We start from the raw sequence: 19,768 nt of genomic DNA, 5'->3' as shown, positions 1-19,768 counted from the left end.
TATACCAAGTTAGTTGACAAGAGTAATGGGGCTCTACTGTTGAGCACAAATTTGAAATTGAGGGTTATGGATGATAGTTGCAATTTTATTTTAGTCTCAGCCTCTAATTTTTTGTTTTGGTTGCACAATACCAGGAAAATTTTGATTCACACAGATGAGCAATTAAAAATACTTATGGTTCACCCAGTAGTTTTAGGATTATGCTTTTAGATTAATATAATTGGTAAGTTGCTTGGATTTCCTATCTTTAAATAAAAATCACAGAAGCTGCACTAAAATTTATTATGGTTTCAGTATCTGTTGTGTTATCACAAAACAGCTGCCTTATAGGTTTGCTTTTTATTGCTTTCAGCCACAAGATAAGATGAGCAGCACATGTCCTCAAGCCTTGCCTGGCACGATAAAGTGTGACTCTATGGATACTGTAGTGTGTTTACTCACTGTTGCAAATTTAATGAGCCAACACATAGGCTTGATTAGAAACAAATCAAAAGTCAGAGCTACAGATTTCCTAATTAATGGCATATTTTCAATATATTCAAACAAAGCTACACAAACCAAAAATGAGTTTACCAGGCAGCACAAGTTATGTGATATATGGTGTCTGGTGTGTTAATATTAGGCATATGAAAACATTCATGCGTGTGCTGTTATAGTTCATAGTAGTTACTTCTACAGCCAGCTGACACAGTCACTGGCTGTCACTTACAAACAGCCTTGCATGTTTGTAGCTAGCTGACCCTTATACCAAGAGACCATTTCCAACTGCTCTCATGCTTTCAGACAGACTTACATGAGTATCTTGACAAGCTCCTTTAGCACCAGCTTTACTTCTCCCCAGCAGACTGTCTCCCACTGCTCCTTAGCCAGTATGGGCTCCTCCAGGCTGGCTGGTCTCCCCTCTTCCTTGCCACCTCCACGGTTTTGTGTTCCTTTCTCTGTGATAACAGTGCCTGCCTGCTCTACTGTCATCACTATCTATCTTGGGTACTGTAATTTCTTCGTGGTCCTGCTTGGATTCCATCTTCTCTCAAAATCATTCCTCTCTGATACCATTCTTTCCTGTGAAATCCTGTTCTGACATTCTATATCTCAGGATCTTAAAACTTTTTTTTAAAGTATCAAAGTTGTGCTCCATGAGCCACATAGTGGCTCACACAAACTCCATCAGCAGAGGGAGCTAAATAAAAGAAGATGAGTCCCTTAAATTAAGACCTGAAGTAGAGAAAGTACTTATAAATAGTGACATGTTCACATACTGCTCAGTAGTGAAAAAGAGCCGGAATAATATCAGAAATCAATGATTTGGACCTTAGTCCCAGGTTAAAACTTCTATGAGGAGATTTGTAAAGTGTTTTTCCAAGAGGTAATTCTGTATCATGTTAAAAACCTACTTAGATGGGGATGACCTGATAAACATATACATATTAGGAGAAGCAATCGGATGTTTAGTTTTTAAAAAAATTCTGTTTATTCCCTCTCCAAAAGTTTTATTAAGGATGATGAAATGAGATCACTAGCTTTGTGAAGAATTTCATATGGAGCGATGAGTCCTGAAGTTATCAAGGATTATGGATAACCCATTCCAAGTTTTAAAGATAGAATTTTCAAGTAAATTTCTTATATTTTGTTTTGATTAAGTGTATGTATCTTAATTTCAGTTAGCAGACTTGAAGAAAGAGAAGCAGAACTGAAGAAGGAATATAATGCATTACATCAAAGACACACAGAGGTGGGTTTCTAGGTTGTTCTTACCATGCTAATATTGAGATAAAGAAATTAACCTTAGAAAATGTGTCTTAATTTCTCTTTGAAAATCAGCTAGTATAATCCTTGGGGATTATTTTGAGAAGACTTTAAATTTCATGTAGCATGTACTTAGTTACCAAATGTTGACTTTTAATGTCCTTTATCTGGCATTAACTTTTCATGTGGTGAATTGGTGTGCCACAGAATAATGTAATTATTAAGGCAGTTCCAATACTTGTGTCTTTGGCTGGTTAAGTAAAAACTTAATGTGTGCATAATAAAAAGTATACGTGATACTAATATGAGAGAATTGATATAATTTGTTTTGTTACCTGTTGGGAAATGATGGATTGGTAAATTGTTGGTCAGAGTCTCTACATTTATAATACAGTATAAAGGACTTATTTGCATCAAGCTCATAACAAATAACAAACAAATTATGATGTCTTAAAATGACTCTAAAACAGGTTTTCTGCATGAAATTTCAGTATTTTAGATGAACAACTCTAGCACATAATCTCTTCAAAGCAATTTAGAAAATGTACTTGAGGGTTTTTTAACCTTCTTTTTATGATTCTCTGTCAGCCTTTTATATGTTTCCTTTGTTTTTTTCTATCTCCTTAATGTGAAAATTGTTTCTGTGTATCATGGTCATTCTGGGGTTCACATACCTAAATAAATAGAATTTTCATAGATGCATGCACTGTTACCTGAAAAAAATAATTGCTCTCTTTCCCTTTCTAGTCCAGTCTTTCCCATGATACAGATGGTTCCAGTCTTCAGCTTCCATTTTCCTTTCACTAGTTTGGGCGATCTCTTATCCTGCCTCTGGTAGGGACCTATATTGTTGCTTTTAAGGAATGTAAAACCCCACTGCACTCAGTTTCATTTGCTTTGGATAGTAGTGCGCTTAACACTTTCTTGGGGAGGTGTTGGAATTTCTTCCCGACGTGAGGTTTGATTATTACTGTTTTAACTTACATAACCACACACTAAGCATGAAGTGTCACAGAATTGATATTTAGTGGTGGAGGAAAAAGATTGGCCACAGAGGGCTGGAACCACAGAGCTCTTGGAAAACAGGAACAGCTTACACAGCAGCCTTTTCAGTATGTAAAAAATAACCACATTTTAATAAGACGGTATTTGGTAGATATTAAGACTGTTAAAGAACAATCGATTGTTAAAGGTCTATTGTTGGTTCTTTTCACACCATTCAATTCAGTGCCTGAACAATGCCCTGTACTGGTAGTGCTTATCAATGCTGATAATTATAAGCATGTTTGGGGGAATAGGTTTATGTGCCATAAGTAGTTGATAGTGATGAATAATAGTCATTTTGTTTTTTCATTGATGTTTTAACCTTTGTAATAGTTGAAGATTGTTAAATTGAAATATGTATAAAATATGCGGTCTAGAAAAAAAATCATTGTAAAGTGAAATTTCATATTTTCTCTCATATACGTATTTAGCAAAAGTGAAGATGTGTTCTAGCAGAAAAAGCAATCTGACATCTTAATTTCAAATGAAAAGATATAATAATTTTTCTATTTCTGTTCCTTCAGAGAAGGACAGCCCAGGAAGAAGAAAAGATCTCAGGAAAATCCTAAATACCAAGGCAGAGATTTGGGTCTCTCTAGTAACCAAGGCAGATCTCACATGTAGCATTTTCATAGGGTCCCCACCCTTAGTCATAAGCAGCTTCTATCCTCTGCCCTGATAGGCTCTCTGTATTTCGTTCTGCCTCAAGGAAGGTTTATATAACACAGATATGGCTGCTTTAAAATGTGGGTCTTTTCTATTCTAGCCCACATTTTTCTGTGTTTATACAGCTGTACTAGAAATACAATTCAATTAGCAATTATAAATAGCTATCCAATGCTAAAGAACTAGGTGTCCTTTAAAGGTAAATTCTGAAAACCTTCAGGGAAAGGAAGTCTGAAGGATTTAACCTTAATCTTTCCACTGTTACGTCTAACTAAGGTAACCTTTGTTATAGGCTACAAAAAAGTTGTTTAAAAGCACTTTTATCAAAAGCATTGTTTGCTGCTTAAGGGAAATCTCTGGCTCTTTTTGTAATGTGAATAACTGTTCTCTAATTAACTTCAAAATTTTATACACATTACTGAATTTGCTTGAAAGAAGACATACCTTGAAGAGGGCATTGGAGGAAATATACATACTCTTATATTAATCACTAAAAACTTGAACCCCGGTCTTACATCAGGGACTGTTTAAATGCATTTTCATCTCATCCTCTGAGTAAATTCTTATCATCCACCCCCATTTTACAGAGTGAAGCTTAGAAAGAGAAGATGGAGTGATTTGTCCCAAATGCCATGCTAGTATGTGACTGGATTTGAACCTGGGTCTGTCTGATTCCCTTGCCTGAATTTTCAATAATGCTTTTAGGTTATGAAACACATGGACGTTAAATGCACTAGAAAATTTTCTTTGCCTCTTTGCTTTATGCCATCTCAACCACTTTAAGAATAGTGGCTTTGTGGATGTACTTATAGGATTTTGAGCTGCATATGGAAGGATTCAGGGCCAACAGAATTAAAAGGATTCATGCCACTTGTCTTCAAAACCTCTATTTTTGCCTTGCTTTTCTAATAACTATTGCCTTGCATTTCAGTTTTAGCCAAAGTTGACAGTCAACCTCTGCTGTGAAGATTTCTCTAAGTGGGAGGGGAGTTGGGATGTTCTAAACAGTGTGCTTGGGACCCTTCTTCATGACTCCAGCTGCTTGTTGCTGAATTGACTCCTGGATATGTGTGAATTAATGTGCATACCAGAGAAAATTGAGAGTTGCCATTCTGAGATAAGGAGGGATGGGGCTGGTGGACCCAATAGTAGGTTATATAAAGCATATCCTATTTTACTCTACCTCTCTTTTCTACCTGGCAGCATTGCCCCCTACTCAGTTTTTTATTAAAAAAACCAGAGCTACTCTGTGAAACCCTGTAATTAAAACTTAAATTTTTATGTACAATTTATTATTTCTATTTTTTTGTGCATATATAGAATATAGTGCATATTTTATTTCAGACATCAGGAAATGCTTTAGGATGTGGGGTTTTCTTGTGGGTGTGAGGAAGAAAGGACAATGAGCTTATTGCCTGCCTCCAGAATTGACTGAAAGGGCAGATACACCATGAGTCCTATAATGCTTAACTACTCTGATGACTGAGTCAGATAGACCTGAGTTCTGGCCACAAAGCCAACTAGCTGACAGTTAGAGCACAGTTAATCATTAACTAGCTGGTCAAGTTGGGCAAGTTATTTTAACCTCCTTAAACTGGAGTTTATCTAGAAAATCATATTGTTGTTGTGAGGATTAATTGAAACAGTGTACATGCACTGGCTGATTTGTAGTTGGTGCTCAATAAATATTAGCTGCCATTTTGTTGTTGTTGTTCTGTCCTATTAAGTGTTAGTTTAATTGGGTTAAAACCAATTTCATTATGTAGACCATTTTGGAATGTCAGATATAGTTACTTGGGTCAGTCATTTGAAGAAGGTTTGGAATTCAACATCTTCTAAATTAAAAATTTTTTAACGTATTCATTTAAGACAAGAATCAATCTATAGAATGCACTATTTGGGGTAGAACTGATTCTACCTGATTCAGTAGATTCTATTTGGGTAGAACTATATCTTTGCATTTTATTTAATCTTTTTATTTGTCTATATTGAATAAATATCAATAGATTATTATAAAAGCAGTCTAGGGGAGATTTCTATTCATTTGAATGCTTAAAGAAACTTAGATTCTTCCATTTGAACGAATCAAATTCATATAATCACTGTCCATTATAAAAGAATTTGACTTAGATTTTCTAAAATCTTTTGAAAATTTAAATTGATATCTATTTGGCCCAACCATCACTTTGTTATACTAGTCTCATTTAAATTTTTTCCCTTAAAGTTTTCCCTGATACAAGAAGGAAACAGCTCATTATTTCTGACTCACTGACACAAAGACAAAAACTGTATTTCTGCAAAACTGTTCTTTAAATGGTGGTAAAGAGAAAATCTTTAAATTTAAAAGTTTTAAAAATGCTTTCATATACCATATCCATGTGATTCTGTATTCATTTTTCCTTGTCTGATACATTTCTTATTTCGGCTAGTTTTAATTGGGGAACAGTCTGATTGATTCTTTTATATTTGATTTGATAGAATTACCCATCTTAATCCATGCATCAGAGTTCATCTTTTTGTTTATTTGAAGTAAATAACAGTTTCAAATTGATTTACATACTTCTTAATTTTTGTATATGCATGCCAAGTAAAATTTTCACAACAAAAGCATACTTAAAAAAAATATATTTATTGGGCTTCCCTGGTGGCGCAGTGGTTGAGAATCTGCCTGCCAATGCAGGGGACATGGGTTCGAGCCCTGGTCTGGGAAGATCCCACATGCCGCGGAGCAACTAGGCCCGTGAGCCACAATTGCTGAGCCTGCGTGTCTGGAGCCTGTGCTCCACAACAAGAGAGGCCGCGATAGTGAGAGGCCCGCGCACCGCGATGAAGAGTGGCCCCCACTTGCCGCAACTAGAGAAAGCCCTCGCACAGAAACGAAGACCCAACGCAGCCATAAATAAATAAATAAATAAAATTAAAGTTTAAAAAAAAAAAATCTGGATTTCTTAAAAAAAAAATGTATGTATATTTATTTATTTATTTATTTATTTATTTATTTATTTATTTATTTATTTATTTATTTATTTATTTATTTATTTATTTATTTATTTATTTATTTATTTATTTATTTATTTATTTATTTATTTATTTATTTATTTATTTATCTGGCCACACTGGGCCACTGCGGGATCCCAGTTCGCCGACCAGGGATCGAACCCTGGCCACAGCAGTGAAAGCGCCAAATACTAACCACTAGACCACCAGGGAACTCCCAACAAAAGCATGCTTTTTAAAAATAAATTTTAAAAAATTGTTTTAAATTTTGTTTCTTTCAGTAGTTATCCTTTTAATATGCTACAATGCATATTTTACGTTATATTGAGATTGAAACCCATCTTCATACAGCTAAAGGTTAGCAACTTTCAAAGCTATTCCATGCTGTAGTTTTAAGAATTCTAGGAATATTCACCTTTTCTTGCCTACTCTTAATATTTACATTTCTTTAAACTGCTAACATAACTTTTCTTACTCATTTTTTTCTTATTCGTATCGCATCAGTATCTAGCAAAGGCTTTATCATTGAAATTTGTTGCATTTTACATGTTTTAATGACAGATTTGGGTTTCTTAAAAGTGGAACTGTAGGTTATCAAGAATCAAATCAGACTGTAGAATTTCTTGATGGGTTATATACTTGATATTCTTGAAGTTTTCACTTCCATATTCAGCTTGTCTGTCTTATATAGTTCCTTATCTAAGACTCAGTCAAAGTGCTCTGATATTTCATTTGTTTTAGTTTGCTGCTATTATTATATAATTATATTAAGTAATGCTTCCAGTAAATTAGCAGTCAAGCGAAGGAGAGAATATTTTAGCATTCTTTGAACTTATTCTGTAGACAAAAGAAATATCTTGGTATTAAATTGAAAATGATCTTTACTCTGTGAATCCTTTGTAAAATGGAAAAAATAAGTGTATGATTTCTTCTCAAGTTTCATGTTAATTTCTTTGTTGTTTCCCATTTTAGTAATGGATTTCTCAAATGCCCTCTATATCACCTTTAACCAGTAATCTCTTGTCAATTCCTTCAATGTCTATATCCTAATTTGTGTTATTTATGTCAAAATTATTTAATAGCATTACCATTTACATGGTAAAAAATTGTTTTTGCTATGCTAAGCAAGATGTTGGCTACTTTTGCGGACACTAGCATCCTTAAATGTAAGCATTTGCATATTCCTTTGCCGTTAAAAGAAAATTTCATCCTTAATATTCTTTTACATGGAACTGTAGTCTGATAAATAAGAAATTTATATTAAAAGGTTTCCCTTGCTATAACAGTATGTTTTTATTCCAGGTATTAGTCTTAAAATTTTGTGTACTCTTTTCTTTCTTCAAAATAGATGATCCATAATTATATGGAACACTTAGAAAGAACAAAACTTCATCAGCTCTCAGGGGGTGATCAACTAGAGTCCACAGCTCATAGCAGAATTAGGTAAGCTTTTTAATACATTTTTGCCTTGGGAAAAAGCGAAATAAAATAATCTATTTGTTTCTGTTTCTCTCTGTTCTTTAATCCTGGAACAATAGTTAAGCTGATTCAAAAAGTTCTCTACTGTAGTTGGAATGCTACAGGAGAGAGTAGCATGGAAAAACAGAACAGCTTTCACTAATGAAGAGGTAAATTGTGAGCCATGCTATATGGCAACATATCGAGGTATTTTGATTGATTTCTGATATTTAATGAAGATTACACTAGGATTAAAATTGTCTGATTTGTGAGAATGCTGAAAAATTTTCATTTCTCCTGTATAATTGGTTTAAAAGTCCTTTTTGCTACAGAGAGGCATGCTTGAAAGGGTTAGCTAGCTAAGACTTCTGTTTGATGTAGGAGTGTGAATAAATTATGTAGATCTCCAAGCATTGTAGCCAATGAGCTAAGCCAGGACTCTTAGTGGAGAGGAAAACAGTTAATAGGCTTGCCGTCGCTCTGGATTGCTGCATAAATGCTAGGAGCAGCAGCTCTATGGTTATGATGTGGGGAGAGCGGGATGACGTCATCGCTTCGGAGCTGCTGCAGGATGGAGTGGAAAGCTGCTGCTGATGGCATTGTTTTTGTGGCAGCAGCTGAATGACAGATCCTCACTACAAAGATACCCCTTTGGCCCCCGTGTAGGCCTCCTGGTTCCGGTGTTTCACCATGCCAGCACAGCGCCATGAGTCCTGGATGCATGCTGCTGTTTGTGTTTGGCTTTGTTGGCGGGGCGGTGGTCATTAATTCTGCTATCTTAGTGTCTCTCTCTGTTTTGCTGCTTGTGCACTTTTCTATTTCTACCGGAGTGCCAGCTCTGACGCAGAACCTACCAAGGATACTCAGGTACTTTAGTCTCTCTTAGAAGTCCCTGTTTAGTTGGTTTTTCTTGAATTTTTAGCTTCACGGGTCTTCTTTGTAACCATTTCTGTTGCAGATTGAAACAATGGAAAATGGACTGAAGCTGAGATTTCATTTCTTATTTATAGTAATTTATGGGCTATCACTTAGGGATACGGCTTGGTGTTTGGAAAGCACCGACTTAAAAAGATTTTCAGATTGTACTTATACACAAGTACAAGATCAGTGTGGTCTTGTTTTAAGCAGTGTTCAAAGAGTAAAGGGAGAGCAGGAGTCGAGCATTGGGTCTAAATTTACACAGTCTCTTCGTTTAGTATCTGAGTATTTAGGAGCAAATAATCTTTTATGGTGGGACTTGTAGTTGATTAGACACAGGCCATAGGTGTTTATTTTGTTCCAACTATCCTTTGACTGATGGAGGTTCAGGCATCCTTTTTGTAGTTTTTGCAATTTTTGATAGCAGCTCATGGGTACTGACAACTTAAATATTTTCTTCCTAAAACAAAATATATTTTAAAGCGAAAGGATTTAAACCTTTTAGGGCAAGGAATTCATTTTTTTCCCCCAATTATTTACACATCAAAGTTATGAAAGCTTTACAGAGGCTATTCACTATTGTTTTGTCAGATGTTGCCTTTTCTTTGTAGACTTGGGTGACAAATATCCATGCCCGGTTGTGGGGGTAGTCATTAATCTCTGTAGCTTTTCTGCTCTTCACTCTACTTGCACGCTCTAAGAACCATCTTCTATGTTTTAGAGATTTAATGTTTTGGTTTCTTTTGTTTTCTAACTCATCAAACTAAAATTATCTGATTTGTTGAGATTTTTGCTTTGTGCATCGTTTTAAATGAGGGTTCGTAGTGTATAGCTTTTTATAAGTGTTTACTTAAAACTCAACTCCTAATTGTGGATTTAAAGTAAGGTGAATTAAAGTAGTGAATTCCCTCAATGTGTTCTTTTTTTATTCATAGGTCCATTCATGTTCAACATTAGTTTAAGGTCCAAAAATTAAATTTCATCTATGGTCTTAAAACTAGGTACTTGGTCATTTTTTTTTTTCCTGATTTTATAAAAATCGGGAGCAAATCTTATTACTTGTGTATATTTTAATACATAAAGGATTTGTATATATGTATATATAGGCTTTTAGGAAATTGAAAAATACCTTGACTCAAGAATATCTAGACTATTAAAATAAGATTAGTCTCAAAGGGCTGTCTTAGGTTTCCGTTCCATGTAAGATGCCAGTGCTGTGCTGTGCCATGCAGTGCTGTGCAGTGGGTAAGAGGTTTGGAGTTGGACTGGCTGGCTACAAATGCTCTGCCACATGCGAGCTGTGGGGTCTTTGGCAAGGTGCTTACTCTCTGTGCCAGAGTTTCCTCCTCTGAGGTTCTTACCCCATTGGGTCATTTTAAAAAACACGTGAGATGATTATTTTGTATTCAATCAGTTGCAAGATATATTGTAAATTAAACAAGTAAATAATTTTCATAGTCACTTATATCTACTACATTTTTAGCAAAACTATTTTAGCTCTAGCTGTTTTATTCATAAAATAACTTATGATTAAATTCAAAAAGTTCCTTGACATAAAAGTTGCTGTTGATCTGATGAAGAAAGTCTTCCATATTCAAAGTCTTTAATATTAAGATTAAATTGTCAAGAAATAGGTAGTTCCAAGGAAAGTACATGGGTCTTGAAGTCAAAACAGGCCTGCCTTTGAATCCCATTTCTGCTGATTACTAGTGCCTAAAGTCTCTGAGTGTCACTTTTCCTAATCTGAAAACAGGGAAAATAATTCCTATTTCCTTATGAGGATTAAATGAGATAATGTAAATAAATCATCCATCTGAGTGCTTGCCACATGGTGGGTGTTGAACAAATGTAATCTTTTTACTGCTCTTTATAATATGTATAGTAGATTTTATTAATTATTATTTGTTTTAAATGTGAATAATAAAGCTGTTTCAAAACATATTTGCAAAGTTATTTATGCACATAAGGTAACATTTAAATAACCAATTTAAAATTGGATATATGGCAGTTTTTAAAAATATGTAACAAGGATTCTGATAGCTGATGATAGCTTTGTTTCTAGATAGTAATGCATTATTGAAACACCTGGGGTTTAAATCTGCCACTTGATATTTTCCCACATGTATTTCATTCTTTGGTTTCTTTTGTGAGTTTTACTGAAGCATTTAATATATAGAGTATCAACCATGCATACCAATATAGTACAGGACTAATGTTCACTTTTCAGGGTTTCCTTTTGAAAATAGGACTCTTCTTAACGTGCATAATTACATGTCCTTCTCCCTCCCCGCCAAGTCTTACATAATTTATCAGTAAAAAAAGGAGGGAAAAGATGTGTGTAGTAATACAATTTTTCCAGAGTTGGAACAGTGTAACCTAGAGCATCATTGACCTTCTTGACAGCTATCAGTCTCTGAAGAAAAATTCCCTCCCTGTCAAGCAGTTTCTGAAGGATAAATATAAGCAGTACAAAGGTTTGAATTCTACTTATATTTTGGATTGTAGATTTAGTAGTTAACAGGAGTAGGAAAGTAAAACTTGGACCCACAGCCGACTCCTTCCCCCAACTTTTCCAGTATTTGACATGTCTGAAAATGATTGTGTTGTCATTCATAAAGGAAGATAATTCTCATGACTGGCCTGTATTTTGATTTCTGTTGGCAGTGTGATGAATTCGAATGAAGTTTGTATTGTCTTTCTTTGCACTTGGGGTTAGAGAGCCTTGCATTAAATTCCATCTGATTAAATTCCTGGTCACTTTTTGCTGAAGTCATTAAGATATGTTAAAAAAAAAAAAGTAATCTAGTAGCTCTTAGACCCTTAGATTTTCAGTTCCCAAAATACGTTCCCCACCCAAAATTTCCAATCATTGTCACCATCATTTGGTGAAATAAAGGGCATTTTAAAATCAAGCAGAAAATATGTGGCAAAGGGGTGAATCATTCTCAAGAAAGAACAGATTCTATGATATGTGGAAGCATGTATGTGTATAACGTGTTCTGTATTATCCAGTAAGGATATAATAAATAATGCCTCTTCGCTGTGGACTTATGACAACTTTTTTGCTGAACCAGCATTTGGGAGTAACTGGTATAAAGAATAGCTGACTGCTTTGTTATTTGGTTGTTCTGGCAGGTCGTGGAGACAAACTTAGATTTGGTTTTAAAATCTAGCCTTTTGTTATGCTGCCTACATGCATTTGAATTGTCCTGCCAAATCAAATAGGAAAAGTACCCCAAGTGTGAAGAAGTGATAAATAATTAACTCTGATAGAGAAGAGTCCTGTTCTATTTCCTTGTGCCTACAACTTTAATAAAATGCAGTCTCTCAACCCTTTTGCTTCACCTAATCTTTAAGAAGGTGTTTGACAGTGGTACTAATCCTTTCTGATTGTCATTAGGAATGAAAGCAGTGTACCCTTTGTGTTCAGTGAGGGCACATTTCAAAAGTGGCTTAAGTTTCTTGGTATGAAAATAAGCTTACAGAATAAAGACTTATTTGGAAAAACGGAATATTTTCCAACATTTATTTATAACCTCAGTGTTTCTGTTCTAACTTACATTTTTTACCAGCAGCACTATGGTTCCTAGAAGCTCCAAACCTTTAGTGTCTCATTTCTTGCTAATTTCCATTTGAGTTAATGACCCAGGATGACCCAGGCTTATTTTTACCCTCTAAAAGTCCTTTGCATTAACAAAGGATGTGTTTCTTGTTAAAATTCTATTATTAAAATTGAAACTCTTGTTCACTGGAATTTCCCACAAAGCATTGGAAACGCTACAGTCTTTCATAGAATTTTTTGGCCTCCTTGTTTGGAAAAACCGACAATTGTTTTCTCATACATAATGTGGTGGAAAGGGTCTCATATATTGGTTCTGTAGAACAATACAGCTTTCCTACTTTAAGGGATAAAACTCTGAAAACACACACACACACACACACACACACGCACACTTGAGAATTATGTTTTATTCAGAGACATTACTAAGGGCTATAGCCCAGCAGGGCAGCCTCTCAGATAGCTCTGAGGAACCGTCCCAAACCGGCAAAGGGAGGAACCAGGATATATAGTTTTTGCTGAGAAAAATAAATACATAAATAAAAAACAACACATAGTGGAACATCAAAAGATTTCTGCTAATCACAAAAGACAGACATCTCAAGTTGATGATTTTAATGCTTTTCTATGTATGCAGGAGTCTGGGCTCATTGAAATTATTCCTTTCATATGCGTGTTAACTATCTAGGGTCAGTATACTGTATTTCTCCATCTTGAATTCCCTTCAGGGCCCTCCATCAGGGCTGGCTGCAGTGGCTGATGGCTGAATGGCAGGCAACGTTGTTTGTTTACTGAAATGGCAGGCAACATTTTTTTGGTCCACATGTTCTTTTTACCATTTAATCAGTAGCCCTGATTTAGACCATATATTGATTTTCCTCTAGGCTGAAAAGAGATACCCTGAAGAGGCTTGGTAAATATCTAGGGATTAAGACCAGGAATTGGGAAGTCTAGAAGCAGGAGTTGGGGTAAGGGACTCATCAGTAACTTAATAAGATTTCCTAAACTATATTTTACTACCTTTCTTAGTTGATTCCCTGGGGCTAATTTAGCTTCTGAGACTCTGTTCTTTCTCTTTGGTAAGTCTGCTTGTTCAGATCGGCAGACAGAATTATTTAAGAGTGATAATTCTGAAGCAGTGACAGCCCAGGCTTATTACTTACAGTCATGATGAATAACAATTAAAAACGAATTAATGCTTAATTTTTCTCCTCTCTCCAAATAGAAAAGAACGCCCTATATCATTAGGGATTTTCCCATTACCTGCTGGAGAAGGATTGCTTACACCTGACACTCAGAAAGGTGGCGAGACCCCTGGATCAGAGCAATGGAAATTTCAGGAGTTAAGTCAGCCACGTTCTCATACCAGCCTGAAGGTAAGCTTTATTCTGTGAAAATCTTCAGTTTATGTTTTATAAGCTTTCTTATCCAAATTGAAGTGCTAGACAACCAGAACATAATAAAATGAAATAGTATGTACACATTTTAGTTCGTAAAACAGATGCTTTTTTTAAATTGGAAATGAGCTCTTCCCAAAAGTTTTAGTTTTTTATTATACTTTTTCAAGTTATATAGGAAAACAGAGTCAAGCGTTGTTATATCTTGGTTGTCATACTAATGACCAACATTTCTATTTGAGTTAGGCTATTTCTATTTGATTTACATTATATGAATTTAGGATGGGGTGACCAGTGAACCTAATTATGTTTTTTAGAATTGAAAATTATTGCCACCTGAAATCCTTGGTTCACTGTTGGGAAGCTTCGCAATTTAGTAGGGCTTCACTTAAAAAACAACAAAAAAACATGATACCTTCCTCAAAACCTTCATAAAGCAATATCCAAAAGTGCATTGTGTTCAGCTAAAAAGGCCTGGTGTTAGTTCAGTATAGATTATGTTCTTGACCAAGATCTTGTCACCAAATAAGTTATAAATATAAATAATAATATATTCTAAGAGTGGAGATTTACTAATAATTGAAAATAATTGAAGTTATAGTGTATATCTTATAAAGTGCAATATTTATAAAGGGAACACTGATTATAAAGGAACCTTGTTACATTAGAAAATCTACTCTGTCATAAAACAAACAGGCCACCTACAATGAATACAGTTGAGTTACTTACATCTTTATCTCCTTTTTCTGGTCTCTTTTTCTCCAAATTACTTATCATGGTTTAAGTACTTATATAGATAGCTCTTATGATACTTCTAAATTACAAAGTCATTTACTTATTTACTTTGTTTCTCTCCAAATCCATGCGGTTTGTTTAGTGCTGTATCCCTAGCACTTAGAAAAGGTGTCTAGCACATAATCACTCAGAACATGTTTGTCAAATGAATTATTTGTTTTAGATGTTAGAAGGACTCTTTTGAAGATAATATAAATGGTCTGTTTTTCAGCTCTAGTAGGTAGAGGCATTTAGAATCATTCCATTGACCTTTGAAATGTGCTCAAAACAGTAAGCAGTCAATAAATATTTCATAGCTTTGCTCCCACTGAAAAGTATTTTTAACAGTAGGCCTAACCTCACCTTTTTCTCATTCTCCTTTCTTTTTTGCTCACTTTATTAGAAGGTAATTATGCAGCTGCTCAGTATCAGTCCACAGTGATGCCACTAGGAAGTTTTCTCATTCTTACCTCTATGGCCACACTGACTTTTTTAGCCTGCCTGTTGGTTTAATAGATCTTCCAAAACATCCAGCTCTCAATCGCCTACTTGCCATGTCCCTTTCCCAAAAGAAAATTAAGTAGGAGGGATACTTCTAGGACATCAAATATGTATACCATATGGTAACTGTATTTTAACTACTATCCAGAAAGATACCTTAAAGAGAAGATTGTTATTTAATCCAGTGGTATGCTGTGACAGAACTCTGCTGACATGTTATAAACTGATTAACAGATTATTAATATGGATTTAAACAGGGGAGTTTTTTGTATCCTCCCTAGAGATACTAAGGCAAGTATTCCCCAGAGAGGTTTTTAAAATAAAATCCAATCTGTCTCTACTGTGGACATAGAGCCAGTAAATGAGATAAAGGCTCAACAGATAAGGATTTCTGGGAATGGAATGGTACATTACAAAATGGTAGAAGTCCAGTTTGTGAAGTATGTCTCATAATTAGGACATATTTTACTATTTACCTAAGCCCTTGTTATTAGTCAGATGTCTTTCTCTAACTTTACAAAAGCCTGGGAGTCAGGGGTTTAGAGTTCACGTGTGGATTGCATTGAACATGCACACTAGTCTCGGTTTCCATGTCTGACAGGAGTTGGACTAGACCATCTCTAATGTAAGGTGTTCTTCAACTTTCGTTTCTCTGAGAACTTTGGGGATGACCTAGCTATATTTAGAGTATGCTTTGCCTTTGTTATGAAAGATTGAAGGTGAGAATTATAAGTAAAATTAATTTTACTAGCACAAATTTTCTGCGAATTAAGGTTAAGGTGAAAATGTTCTGTGAGAAAACCACATGATGGGTTATAACCAAGGAAACAGAACTATAGGGAAACTCTGTGGCAGAAGAATGGCAGTAAAAGGGATTTGCCCATGATTGTAAAGTTATGGACCTTTTTTGTTGCTTTATTGAAGATTTCTCACTGAAAGAGTTGTAGTCAATAAGGTTATATCTTCAGGTATACTATACCATTTTATATAAGGGACTTGAGCATCTGTAGATTTCGGTATGCACAGGGAGTCCTGGAACAATCCCCGGTAGATACCAAGGGACAGCTGTACTGGAAAATCTGCCAGGACTGATGCACCTAGAAAAATATACAAGTTGTTCTTAAAAAGAAGTATTTGTACATATTATTCCTTTACTTATTGTATTTTTGTGGGGGAAATCAACAAACAAATAAATGAAATCATGGAATTTCAAGTAGTGTTATGTACTATTTTTAAAAAGCTAAGTAAGGGGCTAGAGAGTAATTAGTAAGGAGGGGTGCTTATTTTAGAGTGGTGAAGGAAGGCCTCTTGGAGGTGGTGACTTGTGCCCTGAAATGAAGGAGGTACAGGTGCATGGAAAGGTCCAGAGGACTGTGTGTTTCAGGACGATCAACTAGCATCTGTAAAGACCCCAGGGTGGGGACAAACTTTGGTGTGTTTGAAGAATGTTTTTTTTTCTCTTCATCCCATTCCTCTGAGACTTCAGTGCTACCTACTGCACCAATGTGCCTTTTTTCACGGTTATACAAAATATCCGTCTCTCTAAATAGTATGATGGGGACTTCCCTGGTGGCGCAGTGGTTAAGAATCTGCCTGCCAATGCAGGGGACATGGGTTCAGTCCCTGATCCGGGAAGATCCCACATGCTGCAGAGCAACTAAGCCCGTGAGCCACAACTACTGAGCCCTCGTGCCAACAACTACTGAAGCCTGCATGCCTAGAGGCTGTGATCCGCAACAAGAGAAACCACCACAGTGAGAAGCCTGCATACCACATGAAGAGTAGCCCCTGCTCGCCGCAACTAGAGAAAGCCTGCACACAGCAACGAAGACCCAGCACAGCCATAAATAATAAATAAATAAATAGTGTGATGGAAAATTCTCATTCCCACCTTGCCTTGTAGCAGCATTTGACAAATTTGAATACTTTCTGCTGCTTCTTTTTTTAATAAAATTTGTCTTTCCAGCTTAGTTTTCTTCTAATTTTATTTTTTAATTTTTTTTATCATTCTTTTGTAAAAAAATTTATTTATTTTATTTTTGGCTGCGTTGGGTCTTTGTTGCTGCGCGCAGGCTTTCTCTAGTTGTGGTGAGCGGGGGCTACTCTTCGTTGCGGTGCACAGGCTTCTCATTGCGGTGGCTTCTCTTGTTGTGGAGCACGGGCTCTAGGCACATGGGCTTCAGTAGTTGTGACACACAGGCTCAGTAGTTGTGGCTCGCGGGCTCTAGAGTGCAGGCTCAGTGGTTGTGGCACACAGGCTTAGTTGCTCTGTGGCATGTGGGATCCTCCCGGACCAGGGCTCGAACCTGTGACCCTGCATTGGCAGGCAGATTCTTAACCACTGCGCCACCAGGGAAAGCCCACTTTCTGCTTCTTGAAATGCTTTCTTCACTTTGCTCCCAGGATACTTCTCTTTCTCTTTCTTTCTCTTTCTCTTTCTCTTTCTCTTTCTCTTTCTCTTTCTCTTTCTCTCCCCCCTCCCCCTCTGTCTCCCATTTCCCCCTCTCCCTCTCTCTCTGGTTTTCTTCACAGGTCCTTTTCCATTGCTGCTTTTGCACCTCTAAATGTTGTAGTTCTCTAGGGCTTAAATTTCAGCCCCCTCCTCTACTTAATCTGGGTAGCTCAAGTTTCATGTCTGTAAATACCATCCACCCATCAGTGTTCACAAATTTGTATTTCTGACCTTGTCCCCTTTCCTGAACTCCACACCTGTGCATCCAATTGCTTTTCTATATAGTTTTCCCACATACATATTTGTATCCTGCTTAGGTTACCACCAGTAGAAGTATTCTTTCAAGGCCAATCTAAATGCCACAGCTTACATGAAGCTTCACCTGATACCTTTTGATGGTCCTCAAATCGAGTTTAGAGATCAGTTTAAGGCAGAAAGCAGAGGAATTTTATATTGTATCATTAACAGAAATTTCTTAATGGGGGGCTACTAGCAAAATTGGTAAAAAGGAACTTCTTATGTTAAATGACATTTTCTATTGAAAATTATTATAAAAATGCTAGGGTGGAAATAGGCAAAAATGTTAAGGTAAGGTTGTTCATCCAACTGAATTATATTCACGAAGGAGGAAATAGAAAGTGTATATTACTCAAGAAAGGTGGTTGTGGTGGGAGGACAGTGAAAAGGTGTTTTCAGTTGGCAGGGTGAAGGGAAAAGTACTCTTAGAAGGCGCGAGACTGGGTTGTTTGTGTGCTTAGAAGAGGAGTCCGATAGAAAAAGAAATTGAAAACAACGGCGTGAAGGACGATGAATGATACATCAGAATTATTGAGGAAGGGCCAGGGGAAAGGGATCACATATCCCATCTGCCATTAAAATCTACTTTATTGACAGGACATCTCAGTTTTTCCTAATCTTTTGCTATTACAAGCAATGCTGCATTGAATAACCTTGTACATAATTTTGTACTTGTATTTATAATTCCTATAAGTGGGATTGCTGGATTAAAGCATGTATTTAAGATTTTGCTAGATATCACCAAATTGCCTGCCAAAGGGATGGTAGCTGTTTGTATTCTCACCAGCTATGTTGTATAAGTTCTTCATTGCTTTACAAGTTTAGAGTTCAGATATCTCTCCCTCGTGCCCAAATATAGAAGGAGAACAAAGTGTTTTAAATATCATTTAAAATATCCTACACATAAAATTTTCATGCTGTTTTCTAGACCTTGGTTAGTATCACTTTGGCAATGATTTCATAGATTCCATTTAGTTTCACATGTACACATATATATGTATATATACACCTATGCATGTATATGCACCTGCACATGCCTAAAGACATGTGTGAGTGTACACATATGTATATATACTCCGAAAAAGTATTATTTTTTCCTTTAGAGTCTCCTGGGTTGTTGGTTATTAGTAGAATGTGACTTTTAGAACTGAGAAAAACAATTTTAGCTAAAAAGCAATTGGATTGATACCTACTTGTGAAAGTTTTAAAGAGTACTTTTGAAACCACATGACTTGAAATACTTCAGTGGAACTGCTGTGAGAAGGTCTTGTTAGCAGGGTTTGGTATATAAAGCCAGTGGTCAATGTGTGCTGCATTCGTCAGGGGACGTGCTTAGCATGCAGAATGGAAAATTTCTGAACAGAGCCAGCATTATTGTTTAGAAGAATTTTCCATCCTCCTCCATTTGTGTTAAACTGTTCCTATTTCTTCAGTTTTCCCAAGCTTGAATCTCTATAGTAGTTAAACCTTATTCCTGTGTCTTTTGTGATTAAAGATCCTGTTGTAAAACGCATGTGTGATTTTAAATTTCAAAACAGTTAAAGCTCTTGGTTTGTTTTGTTTTGTTTTTAACTTTTCATTTTGAAACATTTTAGACTTATAGAAAAGTTGCAAAAATAGTACAGAAGGAACGATACCCATCATCCACCCAACATTGGTATGTTAACTAACCATGGTAAGATTATCAAAACTAAGAAGTTAACGTTGGTACAATACTATTAGCTGAACTACAGACTTGTATTCAGATTTTGCCAATTTTCCCACTACTGTTCTTTTTCAGTTCCAGGATGCAATCCAGGATCCCACATTGCATTGAGTTATGTTTCCTCAGTCACTTCTAACGTTTGATGGTTTCTCAGCCTTTCCTTGTCTTTCATGACCTTCAGGCTTAAGGAGTACTGGTTAGTTATTTTGTAAAATATCTCTCAATTTGGGCTTCTCTGATGATTTCTCATGATT

The 19,768-nt window shown here is 35.9% G+C and overlaps 1 protein-coding gene across 4 annotated transcripts in view; it reads left to right on the top strand.

The window, feature by feature from the left end:
• The window catches only part of SPAG9 (sperm associated antigen 9), a 155,891-nt gene that overhangs the window by 76,598 nt on the left and 59,525 nt on the right, over nucleotides 1-19,768 (top strand). For 3 of the 4 annotated variants that reach the window (XM_061176596.1, XM_061176595.1, XM_061176598.1), the window contains 3 exons: nucleotides 1,662-1,732; nucleotides 7,802-7,896; nucleotides 13,614-13,764. In XM_061176596.1, the coding sequence (XP_061032579.1) occupies nucleotides 1,662-1,732; nucleotides 7,802-7,896; nucleotides 13,614-13,764 (317 nt within the window). Of the gene's footprint in view, nucleotides 1-1,661; nucleotides 1,733-7,801; nucleotides 7,897-8,460; nucleotides 8,779-13,613; nucleotides 13,765-19,768 lie in introns of those variants that run through there. The other variant, XM_061176597.1, reaches the window with a different exon arrangement.

Source organism: Eubalaena glacialis, chromosome 19 (assembly GCF_028564815.1).
Source record: "Eubalaena glacialis isolate mEubGla1 chromosome 19, mEubGla1.1.hap2.+ XY, whole genome shotgun sequence".
Taxonomy (NCBI): domain Eukaryota; kingdom Metazoa; phylum Chordata; class Mammalia; order Artiodactyla; family Balaenidae; genus Eubalaena; species Eubalaena glacialis.
Note: the sequence above shows the minus strand (reverse complement) of the source record. Positions and strands in the feature narration are given on the sequence as shown.